Source organism: Bos grunniens, chromosome 4 (genome assembly GCF_055505025.1).
Source record: "Bos grunniens cultivar Pamir isolate PY7600 chromosome 4, Bosgru_T2T1.0, whole genome shotgun sequence".
NCBI lineage: Eukaryota > Metazoa > Chordata > Mammalia > Artiodactyla > Bovidae > Bos > Bos grunniens.
In genome coordinates, this window is record NC_141168.1 from 17956286 (window position 1) to 17975207 (window position 18922).

Here is an 18922-nt window from a genome sequence, read left to right on the forward strand (position 1 = left end):
GTGAGAAATTAAGAAAGGAGGCAAAAATTGAAGATTTTTTTTTTACTAGTACATAATGTAACAAGGACTGCCTGCAAGGATATGTGATGTTACCAAATGACACCGAAAGTCCCCCTTTTTGATAACTCTAGTACTTCAAATTTGGGCAGTTATATATATGCATGATACACTTCAATTAGGAGGTTAAAAATTATTTAATTATTACATAAAAGAAAAAAAAAACAAAAAAACAAAAACAGAGAGAGAGAATTCCTCCCTAGCAAGAAAAAGCAAATAAATGAAACATTAGTACCTGACAACTGGGTCTCAAGACTGAGTAAGCCAAGAATTGTATGAGAAATACTGTTTTAACAGAAAACATTCTAAAAAGTACTATATTAATGGCAGACACATGTCAAGAGTTTTAATAGCTATTCTGATAAATATGTCACTAACAGCACAAGCAAGATTCTACTTGCTTGAGGAAGAAAAACAACTCCTAAATCCAGAAGTCTAGACACTGAGTCAATAAAAGGATGTTTCATATCACCCACATATTTATATGTGTGTTTATATTCATGCATGCGTCACACATATACACACACTAATGAAATACCAGGAAAAATTCATGTCTTTAAAATAAGATAATAAACATATTTAGGGGGTGGAAGGGAATACATTTTCAACAATCTCATAATCATTAAGAGTTCCAGAAACAAATGGCACTTTGAGAAAATCTACATAACAGCCTACCTAAATTGATTATATTTTGAGCCCAGAAACTAGGATCACAGTGAAACTGGATGGTATTGTTGGTCACTGGGGAAGCATCACACCTTGCTCGAAGGAGGTGCCGTAACCGGTACGTAATCTAGAAGAAAGCAGAGAGACAACTAAGCATCCAAGTCTTTATTAGGCAAATAATTTATCAAGTTCCCAACAAATACATAAAAAATGCTCTCTGTATCACATATATGCCAACACAAAACAAGTGTTCATATGTAAGTTATAAAAAGTAGACAAACAACACAGTTTTCCTTCAAAAATGCATTAGAAGTACAATTAGTTATACTGTTGAACACAAAACAAACCTATCCTAAAGTGACAGGTTAAAGTTAGTTCACTGAATTACAGAAGTTTCACAGATGTACCAACCACATATTTGTAAAGTAAAATCACATTCTGCTTTTATTTTACTTACTCTCTCAAAGAAGGATTCAGAGTAGAGATTAGGGGGCTAATGGATTACAGAAAATACAAATGAATCTGCTCAGGACATGAAGTACAGCCTTAACCAGGCCTGCTAGTAGGATGGCTCTCCTTGCTCCTGTGCTGTGAATCTCAGTCATCACACCACCTCCCACCCTCCTCCACACTGCAGTCCGCAGTGAATGCTCAGTCATTCTCTCTCAGTCTTTGAAGAGTTCAGCTCTTGGCTCATGATCACCATCTCCAATATTATTTCTGCCATAATCCTAGATGGGCCACAGGACTGGAAAAGCTCAGTTTTTGTTCCAATCACAAAGAAAGGCAATGCCAAAGAATGTTCAAACTACCAGACAACTGTGCTCATTTCACATGCTAGCAAGGCAATGCTCAAAATCCTTCAAGCTAGACTTCAACAGTACATGAACCGAGAACTTCCAGATGTACAAGCTGCATTTAGAAAAGGCAGAGGAAACAGAGGTCAAATTGCCAACATCTGCTGGATCATAAAAAAAGCAAGGGAATTCCAAAAATAACATCTACTGATGCTTCACTGACTCTGCTAAAGTCTTTGAACTGTGGAAAATTCTTAAGGAGATGGGAATACCAGACCACCTTATGTTTCTCCTGAGAAACCTGTATGCAGGATAAACAGCAATAGTTCCAACCAGTCATGGAGCAACTGACTGGTTCATAATTGGGAAAGGAGTACATCAAGGCTGTACATTGTCACCCTGCTTATTTAACTCCTATGCAGAATACATCATGTGAAATGCCAGACTGAAGGAATCACAAGTTTGAATCAAGACTGCTAGGAAAAATATCAACAACCTCAGATATGCAGATAATACCACTCTAAGGGCAGAACGTGAAGAGGAACTAAAAAGCCTCTTGATGAAGGTGAAAGAGTGAAAAAGCTGGCTTAAAACTCAACATTCAAAAAACTATGATCATGGCATTTGGTCCCATTACTTCATGGCAAATAGAAGATGAAAAACTGGAAATGGTGGAAGGCTTTATTTTCTTGTCTCCAAAATCACTGCGGACAGTGACTGCAGCCACGAAATTAAAAGACGCTTGCTCCTTGGAAGAAAAGCTATGACAAACCTAGATCACATATTAAAAAACAGAGACGTCACTTTGCCAACAAAGGTCCACATAGTCAAAGTTATGGTTTTTCCAGTAGTCAAGTATGGATGTGAGAATTGGACCATAAAGAAGGCTGAGCACTGAAGAACTGATACTTTTGAACAACGGTGCTGGAGAAGACTCTTGAGAGTCACTTAGACTGCAAGAAGATTAAAACCAGTCAATCCTAAAGGAAATCAACCCTGAATATTCATTGGAAGGACTGATGCTGAAGCTCCAATACTTTGGCCACCTGAAATGAAGAGCCAACTCATTGGAACAGACCCTGATGCTGGGAAAGACTGAGGGCAGGAAGAGAAGGGGGCAACAGAGGATGAGATACTTGCATGGTATCACGATCAATGGACAAGAGTTAGAGCAAACTGTGAGAGAGAGTGAAGGTCACAGAAACCTGGTGTGCTGCAGTCCATGGGGTCACAAATAGTCAGACATGACCTAGCAACTGAACAACAAATTCTGGATGATTTTAGTATACAATTAGATGACTTTCTTTCCAGATTGTTCCCTCTAGTGCCCAGATCCCAATAATCCTACAAACCCTAAAGGTCCTATGAACTTTTGCTCTTTAAAATTTTTCCTGTCCTTTGACTTTATGTTACTTTCCAATCTTACAATATCCCTCTGAAGTGAAGTGTTAGTCGCTCACTCATGTCCAACACTATCCATCAATTTCTCCTTATCCAGCTTAAATCCCAGGAGTAATCCTCATAATAATTTCCTTGCATATATCCTCAACACCTTTCTCTCACATGTCAAATTACACACACTTCTTTCTCCTCAATCTTTCTCTGAAACTACAACCAATAAACAACACTGGTTAAATCTTTTCTAATGACTGTAATTGGACTGGTAAAGGGACTGATCGGACTTCAAAAACACAGCCTATTTACTAAGGTTGATAGGCTATCATATGACATTCCTCTGATCCTTCATGTCCGTACTCTCCTAAAGGACTATTTCAAATGACTATCTCTTACCAAACCTCCAGCATCTTAAAAAAAAACAAACAGGAACGATCAGAGACCTTCCACAAACTTCCACCACCTACCAGTACTGGTGGTCCCTCCTATCACAGTGGATTAACGGGCCAGGCTTCCAGCTAAAGCGAATCACGCACTCATGCAAGTGCAAGTGTTAGTTGCTCATTCATGTCCAACTCTCTGCAACCCCATGGACTACAGCCCACCAGGCTCCTCTGTCTGTGGAATTTCCCAGGCAAGAAAACTGGAGTGGGTCGCCATTTCCTTCTCCAGGGGATTTCCGGCCCAGGGATCAAACCTGGGTTTCCTACATTGCAGGCAGGCAGATTCATTACCATCTGAGCCACCAGGGAAGCCATTACACTTGCGCAATAGGGCCCAACACCCTTGCCGATTCAAAGACACTACTCAGCAATTTTCTCCCCTCAGGCTTTCAGTAGCTTTTCACACAGGTGATCACTTGGCCTTCATGGAAGTAAATCATTTTCTTCATTTGGCTTCTAGCAAACTACAGTCTCATGGTTTTCCCCTTATTTCACCGGCTGCTACTTTTTAAGGTCACTGAGTATAGGTGTGAGTCCCAGTGTCACATCTCAGTCTCCCTTGTTGGTTCCTCCTCCTCTCCCACACCAGGGGGTCTTGCAACTGCTCTCTCTTCTCCTACACCCACATACTTTTAGAGATCTCATCCACTCTCATCATTTATACAACTCAAATTTGTATCTCAGTACTTACTCTTCCTACTGCGTGTTCATTCACTGTGCTCCTCTTAGGCCTCCTTGTCCATGTCACAAGTAACTCCCATCTCAGTCTCTCACTTGCCGTCTGTACCTGTTCTCTACCTGAATATTCTCTGCGAGTACGTGCCTGGCTTGCTTTGTCACCTTCTTCAGGTGTTTGCTCAAATATCACCCTCTTTAGCTAGAATTCCCTACCTGAAACCACAATCCTACCCCAATGCGCCCAGATTCTTCCCTTAATTTACTGTTTTCCCTACAGCACTCAACATCATGCAATGGTCTATATATTTTACTTGTTTTGGTACTGTCTATCTCTCTTTACTAAAATGCAGCTTTTTAAGGGCAGATATTTTGCTTTGTTTTCTGTTCCCTTAGTATTTAGAATACTGCCTTAAAAATAAAACAGGCATTCAATAAGTGTTGAATAGCTATACTAAATTCTGAGTAAAAAAACATTTATTCTGGGACAATGTAGAGTACATGGCACAGTGTCTGGCAAACAGCACTTAACACAATGCTCTTTTCCCTAAGTTTTTCTTGCTTCCTTAATTCTTTGCATCTTAGCAATTCTCACTATAGAAGATTCTCAATAAGATGCTAATCAAAAGAATGATGCCCCCAATTTTTCCTTTATAAAATCCTTATGTCTTATCATTTTCTAAAATTGAATAATTTATTTTGAAGTAATTTTAAAACTGGAGAAAAGTAAAAATAACTCTTCACTCAGATTTCCCAACTGTTAATAAGCACATTTATTTCAGGGCTCACTCAGGGGTTCCTGTGCACAGACACTGCTATTACCAGTCTTTTTACAAACCTTCTGAGAGCAAGCTGAAGACATCAGGTTCTGTCTCCTCTAAACACTCCAGTGTCTATATTCTAAATCAAAGATCCTCTAGCATAAGCAACAAAGTACAAATTCAGAAAGCAACTCTGTTGCAACATGACCACTCAACCCAGACTTCATTCTAATGCCAATTGTTTCCACAGTGACTCTTTCCAGGATGCTCACTAGGAATATAGGTTGTATTCAGTTGCCATGTCTCTTCAGCCTTTCCCTGACATGTATGTCTTTGATGATTTCAGGCTTTACACTCAGTAGGATGACTTTCAACCTGGGTTTGAGTGTATTTCCTCCGGTATAGGTAAAGTATTCTTGTCAGGAAAGCCACACAAGTGATAATGTGCACTTCTCAGGGCATCATATTTAGAAGCTCAGGCAGGATATAAACTGTCCAACCATTGCTGATACTAATCTTCATCACCTAGTCATTCTGCTGCCCAGTTTCTCTACTGTAAATTCACCACTCTGTTTATAACTGATCAATATTTGCAGAGAGGTATTTTAGGGTTATACAAAAACCCTATTCCTCACCAATGCTCTAATTCACTACATTAGTACCCAGCGATAACTCCTTTTGAATTTCCTCTAAGACAGTGAGTGGGTGGCTCAGCTAGTAAAGAATCTGCCTGCAATGAGGGAGACCAAGGTTCAACCCCTAAGTTGGGAAGCTAGCCTGGAGAAGGGAGTGGTAACCCACTCCAATATTCTTGCCTGGGAAATCCCAAGGATAGGCAGAGGGGCCTGGCGGGCTACAGTCCATGGCGTCAAAGAGCTGGACACAACTAAGCAGCCAACGCTTTCACTAAGACAGTGACCAAATGTGCTTCTTTATTTTCACTATTCTTTCTCTACTTATTTATATTCTCACCATAAATTCTTCCCTTGTCATTTGCCTATTTTTCTTATCATGGGCTCATTTATTCCTACTTAATCCAATGTGTTGTAACTCACTGTTTATTTAGCTTCAGCCTCAAATCTGTGGGTGTGCCTAAGGTGACCCACTTAGGCTGGATCCTGGTCTTTTTGACAAGTCTTCCTCATTTCATCAGTTCAAGATGTTCTGGGTACAACTTGCACTTTCCCTCATTTTGTTTGATATTTAGAAACCCACATCTGAAGGACAGTGGGTTCATTGCTACTGAGTATAGCAAACATACATACATACACATACATACTTATACATCTATAATTACTTCCAGATCTGTGTATATGCATAAAACTCTGTTGTTCAGTCACTCAGTTGAGTCCGACTCTTTGTGACCCCATTGATTGCAGCACGCTGGGCTTCACTGTCCTTCACCATCTGCCAGAGCTTGTTCAAACTCACAGCCATTCAGTCACTGATACTATCCAACCATCTCCTCTGTCGTCCCCTTCTCCTCCTGCCTTCAGTCTTTCCCAGCATCAGAGTCTTTTCTAATGAGTCAGATCTTCACATCAGGTGGCCAAAGTACTGGAGTTTCAGCTTCAGCCCCAGTCTTTCCAATGAATATTCAAGGTTGATTTCCTTTAGAATTGACTGGTTTCATCTTCTTGCAGTCCAAGGAACTCTGAAGAGTCTTTTCCAACATCACAGTTCAAAAGCTTCAATCCTTTGGCACTCAGTCTTCTTTATGGTCCAACTCCCACATCCATACATGACTACTGGAAAAACCATAGCTTTGACTATAAGGACCTTTATTAAACTGAGTTCATAATTATACCTCTATCTTAGGGATCTTTATAGCTTTATTCTTTTTTCTACATTTCTAAGTATCTTCTCTAGTAGGAAAAAGCAAACAAACAAACCAAAACTTGGCTGCCATTGCCCTCAATATATTTACTTACTTGCTCAGTCCATTTACTGATACTCTGTTGCTTAATGTAACCAAAATCCAAATGACACTCTGCTTACTACCTCTGTGTTCCCCACTCACCACTTGATGCCTTTGGCTAGGGCTGCCTCTATGTGGTCCCCCAACCCTCTTCACTACCCTGTGTCTTCATAGTCACCATGCTAAAGGCTCCATGCCAGGAAGTAGAGTTGATCATTCTTATTTTAACAATCCTTTTTGGCATACTACAGTAATTTAGCACTTCAAATATATGAGTTTTAGTTTGGAACTTGAAAAATAAAGCTTTTTTGCCCCCCCAAATTAAGTCAGAAACCTAAGCACTTCCTTAGATGGTAATCAGCTTTAATTAGAGGAACTATGAGGCAAATCACTTGGAAACACTATATTTTTCCTTTGAGGTACTATGCTGTAAATTCCTTCTTTTGCTGATGAGAAACTAGAAGACATGGAATTTATTTTTAACTCAGATAACTAGTACCTATTTGCTAATTAGGTTGTGGCATGGTCTAAAAGTAATACTAAATTTGGCCAAACTCTGTTCTTTATCTTAAATAACAATTTCTGCTGTATTTTACTGACATTCAATGTAAATATATAAAACCTCTTGTCAAATTATATTACCCATCTCGAATATAAACCATTATACTTATTGAACCCCTTGATGCACGTTTGAGATAATTCTGAGGAGTCATAAACCTTGACTAGTGTAAAAGATAAATAATGGGTCATTAAATGTATTTGTTGATGTCTTCAGATGTATCTGAACTTAAGTAAACTCAGGTTTCACACTGAAAACTTAGCTACTGTTCAAAAAGCAAAAGACAAAATTAAAAAAAATATGAAAGATGTCAGAATAGCTTTTGAGATGGCAATACTGTATACTGCCTCCTTTCTACTGAAGTTAAAATAAACAAAGAAATTTAGTATTTGAGTTTCTAATCCTGTAAAATATAACAAAGTTTTATATATATTTATTTATAGCTTCTGACAGTTGATATTATCTAATACCTTACTTATTTACCATCAATCTTTCACTGAACTCCTATATATCAAGCACTGGGTAACATAAAATTTCTACCCTTAAAGAAGTAAAAAGTCAGACTTCTCTGGTGGTCCAGTGGATAAAAATCTGCCTGCCAATGCGGCGGACATGGGTTTGATCCCTGGTCCAGAAAGATCCCAAATGCCATGGAGCAACTAAGCCTGTGTGCCACACTACTGAAGCCTGCGTGCCTGGAGAAGCCCACACACTGCAACAAAGAAGAGCCCCTGCTCACTGCATCTAGAGCAAGCCCAGAGCACTGGAAACCCAGTGCAATCTAAAAAAAGGGAAAACAATCGAATGCAAAGAAAAATATGCAAATGTAACAACAGTAGATAAAAATAAGTAACAGTATGATGGATATATGCATAAGGGCTTTGTAAACACAGGGAAGGTTAATCCAACCCATTGTTGATCATGGAAGGCTGCCAAAAGGAATGGAAGACAAATCTAAACTAAACCCGGTAGGCTCTAAAAAGAAACAGCATCCTGAGGAAGGGTAACAGTAATCCAGGGAAAGAACATGATCTATTCTGAGCACTGAGGACTAAAAGTAAGGAACTGCATGAGATATTCAAGAAACATAAAGAAGGTCTTTGAAGGTTAATTATATGGGCGGACAAGGGAAAGGGAGTAAAAAAGCTTGTGGAATCTCCTTTTACTATGTATATACTCTAACTACTTTACTACTTATATACTCTAACAGTTTCTTAGTCACTAGTATTACAAAAATACCTATTGCTAGTATACTCTCTTGGTCTCTTCTGTCAGTATTTCTTACCTTTCTTCTAAATAATGTTAGGATAAACTGAATGTTTAACAGATGAGAGAAGAACCCTAGGGAAATACTGTGAAAATGTTTTCAAATATATTTAAAACTGGACTTCTGAAAGGATTCTCCTATTCCAATGGGTTTGGCCTTTTACTGAGTATAACTCCTATTGCAAAAAAAAAAAAAAGAAAAAAAGAACTAAGAATCTCAAGCTAAGCTTGAAATTTCAGGCCAGTAACACATTTCTTTTTAATGTTTAAGCATATAAAAGACATTATTTAAAAAATAACCGGGGGGGGGGGGGGGATAACCTGAGAAAACATGTCTATATTTACGAAGCATGGAAGCTCTAAAGGACAGAGTTGCATAATATAGTGACTTTCAAATTTTCTTAGGATAAAAATCCTTCTAAATGTTTACAAGTAATCACAAGCTTTAGCTCTACATTCATCACAGGTAAATTATTTTACTAGCTGTATCTGCTGCCAGTGATGCAGCAAGGCCCACCACAATTCAGTGAGTCAGGAAGCTGGTAATACTGGTTCCTTATGTTTCCTTGTGTCTATTTTCTCTTGTGTATAATACAGAGAACAGTTTCCCTCTCTATTTCAAGAGCTCATTGTGCAGATTAAGTAATCCTATCCTCTAACTTTACTGTTTTATTATAATCACAAACAAAATCGTAGAATAAAATTAGAGAAACATTATTAAACTGATAAGGAGACTATCTGTGCAAATATGTTTTCTTATGTACAAATAAAAATATTCATTATGGGTCTAGTAGAGAAGAGGACAATTCTCTCACTTTCTCCTTTATCTGTGTTTTGTTTGACTTATAGGAAAATATAAGTAACAGAAAAAGTATGAACTGTATAAAAGCTGTTTTTCATTAGACTAATGAAGCGGTAAAAAAAGAAAAAGAAAAAACAGCTCAAGATTGAGAGAACATATCATTGATAATTATAAAAGAAAAAATCTTAAGAGTTGAATATAATTCATGATTAGAAAGTTTTAGAAATAGTTAAAATCAGTTTTCTAGTAAGTCACTCAATATTTGAACCTAGTTTACAAAAGTTTATCCTGAAATGCATTTCCTTATTTCAATACAGTCATACAAAATTTCTTCCACAAAACAGTAGGTGAACAGAAAACAGATTTGGATGTCATAATTTTATTTCAAAATATAAATCTCTGTGGAATCTTTAAAATGAGTAGAGCAGGAGTTTTTAAGAATGCTTATATAGTGTGACTCCCACGGCTAAATGTCTTCTACGTCCTTGCTACTAAAGATGTGGTCTACAGACCAGCAGCATTAGCATCACCTGGGAGCTTGTTAGAACTACAGATCACATCTACTGGACCAGAATCTTCAGGTAATTAGTATGCAGTAAACACATTTTCAGTAGCAAGGTTCTAGACTATTCTGAAAATAGTTGGACAAATGACAGCCACTTGTCTGTAGCAATGGGGTTGAAATATCCAGCACCACACATCACTGACAGGGTAAACAATGTAGTGTTGACAAGAGGAACAAAGCCTCTGGGTTCGGATGTCCAAGTTAGAATTTTGAGTGGTCTTATGCGTGTTAATTCGTGCTTTGGTTTCATCACTCATACAATGGGGGTGGATAGGTACATCCATCTCATAAAAATGATGTAAATGTTTAAATAAAATATTTCATGAAGTGCTTAGAATTAAGTGCCTGGCACACTACAGGTTATCAAGAAATGTTTACCATTATCATTATTGTTAGTATTAAGTTCAGTTGTCACTAAGGGAAATTTGGAAAAGAACAAAATAGAAGTGACAGTGGCAGAATGAATTGAAGATGCACCTAAATCATGGGAGTTTAAAGATTTTTTAAAAGCAAAATATTTTGATTGATAAAAATTAGAAAAAGGTAAAAAGCATTTAAGTATAGATTAACGAACATTTCTAAATTTTGAGCATTCTAGTAACTCCACTGTATCTCTCTATATTAAACCACACAGTTGATCTTACCAGTCGCTTGCTATAAAGTAATGCTGTGCTGCTGCCACTGGAAACTGCCCATTTAGAAAAATGCATGACATGTTCCAACTGTTTAGAAAGTCCAGCCACTTCCTGCTGCTGTTGCATAAGTTTCATTCGATGATCTTTTGCAAGACTCTGAAAAAAAGTTTCAAAATTAGGTCTGCATGTAACACATTTTACTTCCTGATGTTCAAGCTGGTTTTAGAAAAGGCAGAGGAACCAGAGATCAAATTGCCAACATCCGCTGGATCATGGAAAAAGCAAGAGAGTTCCAGAAAAGTATCTATTTCTGCTTTACTGACTATGCCAAAGCCTTTGACTGTGTGGATCACAATAAACTGTGGGAAATTCTTAAAGAGATGGGAATACCAGACCACCTGACCTGCCTCTTGAGAAATATGTATGCAGGTCAGGAGGCAACAGTTAGAACTGGACATGGAACAACAGACTGGTTCCAAATAGGAAAAGGAGTATGTCAAGGCTGTATATTGTCACCCTGCTTATTTAGCTTATACGCAGAGTACATCATGAGAAACACTGGACTGGAAGAAGCACAAGCTGGAATCAAGACTGCCGGGAGAAGTATCAATAACCTCAGATATGCAGATGACACCACCCTTATGGCAGAAAGTGAAGAGGAATTAAAAAGCCTCTTGATGAAAGTGAAAGTGGAGAGTGAAAAAATTGGCTTAAAGCTCAACATTCAGAAAACGAAGATCATGGCATCTGGTCCCATCACTTCATGGGAAATAGATGGGGAAACAGTGGAAACAGTGTCAGGCTTTATTTTTTTGGGCTCCAAAATCACTGCAGATGGTGACTGCAGCCGTGAAATTAAAATACGCTTACTCCTTGGAAGGAAAGTTATAACCAACCTAGATAGCATATTCAAAAGCAGAGACATTACTTTGCCAACAAAGGTCCGTCTAGTCAAGGCTATGGTTTTTCCAGTGGTCATGTATGGATGTGAGAGTTGGACTGTGAAGAAGGCTGAGCGCCGAAGAATTGATGCCTTTGAACTGTGGTGTTGGAGAAGACTCTTGAGAGTCCCTTGGACTGCAAGGAGATCCAACCAGTCCATTCTGAAGGAGATCAGCCCTGGGATTTCTTTGGAAGGAATGATGCTAAAGCTGAAACTCCAGTACTTTGGCCACCTCATGCAAAGAGTTGACTCATTGGAAAAGACTCTGATGCTGGGAGGGATTGGGGGCAGGAGGGGAAGGGGACAACAGAGGATGAGATGGCTGGATGGCATCACTGACTCGATGGATGTGAGTCTGAGTGAACTCAGGGAGCTGGTGATGGACAGGGAGGCCTGGTGTGCTGCGATTCATGCGGTCGCAAAGAGTTGGACACGACTGAACGACTGAACACATTTTAATGGTCATTTTCAGATTACCAAATTAAAATAACCACCACCTCTAAGAACCAGGTGACAGTAACTTATCACTTATCCCTAGGTACAAAAGATCACTTTCATTGAAGTAAAAATCATGTCTCCAGTGTCAGAGTCAGCCCCCTGATGCTACCTCATCTGTGCTGCCCAAGGTCTTGGGTTGGGTTTTACATATTCTGGGATTTAGGTTTCTGTTCATCCATCTTCCAGTATCCATAAAGGTACAAAACCATGGATTAGCTATCTTTGTGACCGTATGGACTACAGCCCACCAGGCTCCTCTGCCATGGGATTCTCCAGGCAGGAATACTGGAGTTGGGCTACTATGCCCTCCTCCAGGTGATGGTCTTGACTCAGGGATCAAACCCATGTCTCTTATGTCTCCTGCATTGGCAGGCGGGTTCTTTACCACTAGCGCCACCTGGGAAGCCCTTTAACAAAGCAAGTGACTATTAAATTCAATACTAAAAAATAAAATAGGTGTACCACCCAGCAATCGAGTAAAGCTACCAGATCACATGATTTACTCAAAGACATGATTTCTCCTTTCAGGCACTCTTATCCTGATTGCAGCTACTTTGTGCCAAGTCATGCCACATGGTAGACAACATTTATGCTTTGTATGTAGTAAGGAAAAAAAGGGGAAAGCATATAATTTTTGTCTATTGAAAACTGCCATGAACCAACTGATACCGTGACTAATGGAACGAATGCACTCTCAGAAAAGTCACAGAAAAGCAGACTACAGAATTTCTCCAAGGGAAGTACATAAGCAAGAACATAGGTCAGTCCAGAGTAGAAGAAAACCCCACTAAATGTGGGCTATTTTAAAGGTCTCTATCCCCAAGGTCTCCTTTACCTGGTACAGAAAGGAGGAGAAAACAGGACCTTCCACTGGCTCTAAGAAATGTTAAGTAAAATTGCTATACTCCAATATGGAATTATATTCTCAATAGAAAAAGTGAACCTACATCTTGGCCCTAGTTGGTTTCAAATTTGGAAAATACATACATGCTAAACTGAATTAAGAGGCTTCCCTGGTGGCTCAGATGGTAAAGAATTTGCCTGCAATGTGGAGGACCTGAGTTTGATCCCTGGGTCAGGAAGATCCCCTGGAGAAGGAAATGGCAACTCACTCCAGTATTCTTGCCTGGAAAATTCCATGGATGGAGGAGCCTGGTGGGCTACACAGTCCATAGGGTTGCAAAGAGTTAGACACAACTGAGTGACTCCAAACTGAATTAAGTCACTGCAGTGACTATTGATGGCTTTGTTGTGTCTAATCTTAAGTTCAGAGATGATTTGCTAGGCTCTTTCTGACCACACAAAACCCAGTGTTTCTTTGGAGACATTCTAGAAAGAATAGAAATTCTGTTGACTTTTAGAGATGTTGCAAATTGAGAATCAGAAGCCCAAATGTCTTTGTTTTCTATAGTAATAACTATTTGGCTGAATTTTTCAAGTTATTAGAAAACACTGATTACATTAATTTGCCTTAGAGGAGGATCCTATGAAGCAGGAGAAAGGGTATGAAGACTGACAAGAATACTTAGAAGTGGTTGTAAAAATTATAAGTCAACATATAAAGTTGATTTAAAATAATACTGATGACCAGGTTCACTTTTAGAGATTTGAAGACGTGGTCATCTTGTGTTCTTTCCTGGATTTTTAAAAAAACAAGCAACCCTGATTTACAGTGAAATTTGGAAACAGCTATGGTAATATGTGCACTATTCACTCCGAGAAAGCAAATCGATGCGACATCTGATTTTAAGTAGAGCTCTGACATCTTTTAAAATAGTTTAAATGCTTCTAGCTAAACAAACCAACAACCCCCCAATGCACCCTAGAACCTTGAAAAGACAGTTACTACAAATGGGGTTTGATTCCTCCCAGCTAGAAAACTTTTTCACTACGTATTTGTTTCTAAAAGGAGAGAGAATAATTTTGGTCTCAGCTTCCCGTATGTTTGAAAAACCACGGGAATGATCATGCTTTTCCAAGAGGAAGAGATCTTGCTGACAAAGACATTATAATTTTGTCAACTATAGATAAAGAGGTTGAACTAACATATTTCTATGAGCTTTCTTCCCCTTAAATCTTCAAACATTAGGATGCTTTTATTCTCAATTTGCTTCTCTACTCTTAAATTCCTTTTGTACCAATATATTAAAAGAATACCAAAATATCATGCAATTATTATTACATTAAGATACCATGTAGAAGTTGTAGCTTCATATTATTTGAGTCAAACATTAACTCTGGATCTTGACCTTTTATGTGTGTAAAAAAGCTGATTAAGACAGTAATATTTTTCTTACCTGCAGTGAGAAAAAACTATCCTAAGTGCCTTGAGCATCGCTCCCTGAGTATTGCTTTCACAATTAAGACCGTTGAGGGGAGGAGACACATCCTTTTATCTAATTTCTCCTAAGGTTAAATGTATATATTTGAGATTTAAATATAGCTTAGGGTAACTTACTGAAAAAGTTTGCTGCACTGCTTTGGGGACCCAAAGCTGTCAGTTCAATGAATCTCTAAAACAGTTCAACTTGTTTTAACATTTACTAAGCTCCTCCTTCAAGCAAAGCATTATGCTTTGTGCTCTGAAGTAAACAAGAAGGATTAAGACATTCCTAGTGTATTTTAAAGTCATAAATTGTCAGCTACAAGGTAGAGCCTAAAATATTACTGAATCATAAATGAAAACAATTATATGAAAAAGGCTGTGATTCCAAATTCACAAATACATAAGAAAACACTTAACATAATCACCACATTCTGTCCCATTAACAGTAACTTACCTCAAGCTGATGCAGTAAAGCTTTACCTTTTTTATTTATTTCTACCATCAATGTAAATATGGCAACTTTTATATCCTGTTCCACCTGCTTCTGATTCTGATTTACTTCAATTATCCTGAAAATTAAACAAAAGGCAAAAATCTAAAATCTAAGGCATTGATTTTTTAATGTCTAAATTAGACCAGGAAGTTTTCAGCTCTTAAAAGCTTGCCTATTCCTAAGGGTCCTTCAGTTTAAATTGACTTTCTTAAAGATGAGAGAGCAAAAATATAATTCTTCCAAAAGACAGTCACTTTAGTTCAATCTTAAAAATGTATTAAACTATAAAAGAATGAACACATTTTAAGGAAATAATATTCAGAAAAATTATGACAACATCTAGAAAAATTCTCAGCCTATAAGGATGGACAAAAAAAGAATGACTTATAAACAAGATAAGGAAAATCATGACTCTGAGTTTTACTGTATTCACTGCAACTAAGAAGTAGAAAACCTTAAATGTGTCACAATTATCTTAGTCATCTGAACTGCTGCCCATTCATTATATCTGAATAAAAACCAAAAGACGATAATAATAGTTAACTACTTTTAATAACCCATTTGTCTTGAAATAAGCAGCCAAATAACTACTTTATGTCTTTACAAACCACAATATATATTTTTTCCTTTGATCAGAGAAAATGTTTTCTTGGAGATCAAGATGGATGAGAAAAAAAATACACAGCATCAAACCAGAATACCTTATAGAAGCAGATAAAAATGAGGCATCCACCATCAAACATTATGAGATAAATAAAAGGCTTCGTTTCTTCTGTCTGCTTCTCCCATAGTTATCTTCCAAAACTTAAGATCAAAGGGGCAGGGATTTTACTCTGTTGGAAATTCTTTTTTTTTTTTTTTTTTTAATTGTAGCTGATTTACAACATTGTATCAGTTTCAGGTGCATGGTAAAGGGATTCAGTTACGCATACATATATATATTATTATTATCATCCAGATTAGTTTCCCTTATACATTATTACAAAATACTGAGTATAAGTTCCCTGGGCTATTTATTCCCTGCCATGTTGGCTATTTATTCCCTGCCATGTTGGAAATTCTTCAAGATAATTATTGAACATCAACATTGGCTGTCAGATCAAGGAAGTAAACAACCTCAAAAAATAAACAAAAATCTCATAATGGTAGAACAGAATGAAAAAAGGGACAAGTAATGCCATGTTTGCACATGAATAAAAATGAATTAATAGTGAAGTCAGTCCAGTAAATTTAACCTTTTTATAATCAGGTAGGCTATAAAGATATTAATAATTAGCAGCTAATTCAAAGATTTTAAATTCTTACCATTCAAAAAATAAAATCCTTCCATATCATAATGTATTATTTTTTAAAAATAGCATAAACAACTTTTAAAAAAAGTAAAACAAATTTGGAAAATTCACACCGATTTTAAGATTTACTATAAAAATCATAAAGATTTACTATATTTACTATAAAAAGCTCTAGTCATGAAGCAAGTGTGGTATTAGCAAGAAAGAAAATGGAATGAAATGGAATGTCCAAAATAATCTCATACTTATATGGCCAAATGATTTTCTACCAAGGTGCCAACACAGTTTAACAGCAACAGGATAGTCTTTTTAACAACTGGAACAAGTGTTGGAATAAACGTATATCTTTTTTTTTTTTAAAGTAAACTTTGGCTCAGAACTCATACCATATACACAGTGAAAGAAAAAAGTCAAAAGGGTGAATTTCATCAAGGGTGGATAGTTTATATAAAATTAGTTATTTTACAATTGCTACTCTTTGTCATTAGATGGGAAAAACTATCCTTATCATTCCATAAATATTCATTACATATTTTCCATTATTCAAATGCAAAAATTTTAAACCCACCAGTTATGTCAATTTTGCCAAATACAGTACTTGATTGGAATATGGCAAAGAAAACAGTATTTGGTCAACTACAGTTTTTATATGAAAGAGAAAAGTAAAATGAAATGAGAGCTGATACCTTTTATTATCACAATGTATAATAATAAATAGATATAATAATAACACTACCAGGTTATCAAGAAAAGGTTAAATCATACTTAAAATCTCCTTTAAGAAAACCAGGTAAACCAAGGAATTTCTTGGAAAAAAGTACAAATGCCCCATCCTAGCCATGTTGCAAAATGATCAGAGTAACAGATTGTGACAACTGATCTTAAGGAAGATGAACTACAAGAGGCTGATATATCTTTTCCCTGTGAACAGCACTGAAAACTGCTGCAAGGCCTCTCTTATTCAGGCTCTCTCTTTTTTGATCTATTTAAGCAGTGACATGTTACTTCTGTGTGCACAACAACAAAGGAAAGGAGACATGGAGATTCACAGGTATTGTAAAATGTCAGTGTGGGTCCCAAATGGGATAAAAAGGGGTACCAGGCAAATTCCCTCTTCCCCACAGAGGTCAGTGGTTTGCTCCCCCAGTCACTGAACTGTAAGACATGGACAGCTGATGATTTGATCCCTTGGAGGACAAAAGTATAACAGGTAATATGTAGAAACTGTTTTAAGTATTCTACTTGTTAAAGAGTAAAAGGTATGTGAAACAGTTTAACAAGCCCTGTCTCCTGATGTTCTATGATATGTTCTTCCTTAAAATAGCAAGTATTTATCTAATTGTTAAAATATTTTACAGTTTTTATATCCTTGTATTTCTTGGAAAATTGGAAAACAGCAAATAATTAAAAATTATTATTAATACTTACCTGATAAATGAGCGGTTAATAATAATAACAGTTTTGAAATTTCATGGCTGAGAAGAATACTCTCAAACTTTCCAGAAATTCAGTTTCTGGACAAGTCTTATCAACTCTGTTATTAGACCCATCTGACAACTCACTTGGATGTACTTCACCATGAGTTGAGCAAACTGTCTGTTCTTAAAATTAATATACTTAATACATTGTATATAAAGATGATTTAAATAATAACACAAATATAAATTTACCTGTTTTGGATTTGATTTCCTGTGAATTTTATATATTTTGTTTTTTCCATCAGTTTGGTGATTAGTGTATCTATGATCACTTTCTGATTCTGAAAAGCTTCTTCTATAAATTGGTATCTGAAAAAAAAATAAGCAAATTATTTCACACAAATATGTCTGTCTAAAATGAGGAAAAGCCCCAAACAAATAATAGAAGACTAAGATAATGGGTATGCTTAGCTGCTCAGTCGTGTCTGACTCTTTGAAACCCCATGGACTGCAGCCTGCCAGGCTCCTCTGTCCATGGGATTCTCCAGGTAAGAATAATGGAGTGGGTTTCCATTTCCTTCTCCAGAGGATCTTCCTGACCCAGGGATCGAACCTGGGTCTCCCACATTGCAGGCAGATTCTTTGCCATCTGAGCCACCAGGGAAGCCCACTTGGATAAAGGATGTAAACAATAACTTAAAAAAAAAAAAAAACAAATATATCCATAGAAGGTAGCTTTTCCCTTCATTATCCCTTAAGAAGGAGGGAGTCTTTATAGATATTACTAAATTAAAGGACTATTTTGATCCAACTTTTCACTATGACTATTTCATTAATTTCTGCATTGTATCTATCATATCCTTTTTGCTACTTACTTTGGGTTTAATTTACTGTTTTTTCTAACTTGAGATAAATGTTTAATACATTTATTTTTATCCTTAACATAGAATATATGCATTTAATGATAATTTCCTCTAATTATGGCTTTAGCAGTATACCTCAAGGATAATATTTTCATTATCATTCAGATAAAAATATTTTCTAATATCTATTGGAACTTCCTTGATGCGTTATTTAAATTGATTTCTAACTACTTGGGCTTCCCTGGTAACTCAGCTGGTAAAGAATCTGCCTGCAATTCAGGAGACCCTGGTTCGATTCCTGGGTCAGGAAGATCTCTTGGAGAAGGGAAAGGCCACCCACTCCAGTATTCTGGCCTGGAGAACTCTAGATTCTCTGTTTCCTTATTAAGCCTGGAATGTTTTAATTTGGAACCTTTTATCCACTCATGTTTATTATAACTACAAATATATTTAGAGATCTACCAACCTATCAAAGTATTATTAAATCCCACTTGCTCTTTGTTCCTTTTTTCTTCTTGGTCTGAGTTTAGACTAATTATTAATTTCTCCA

General features: G+C 36.9%; 1 protein-coding gene across 3 annotated transcripts in view; it reads right to left on the reverse strand.

Moving 5' to 3' along the window:
* TRIM24 (tripartite motif containing 24) overlaps positions 1-18922 on the reverse strand; it is a 114860-nt gene that overhangs the window by 29729 nt on the left and 66209 nt on the right. For all 3 annotated transcript variants that reach the window (XM_086395347.1, XM_086395346.1, XM_086395348.1), the window contains exons 5-8: positions 17762-17878; positions 14761-14875; positions 10549-10695; positions 733-850 (exon numbers count right to left, since the gene is read on the reverse strand). In XM_086395347.1, the coding sequence (XP_086251473.1) occupies positions 733-850; positions 10549-10695; positions 14761-14875; positions 17762-17878 (497 nt within the window). The remainder of the gene's footprint in view (positions 1-732; positions 851-10548; positions 10696-14760; positions 14876-17761; positions 17879-18922) is intronic.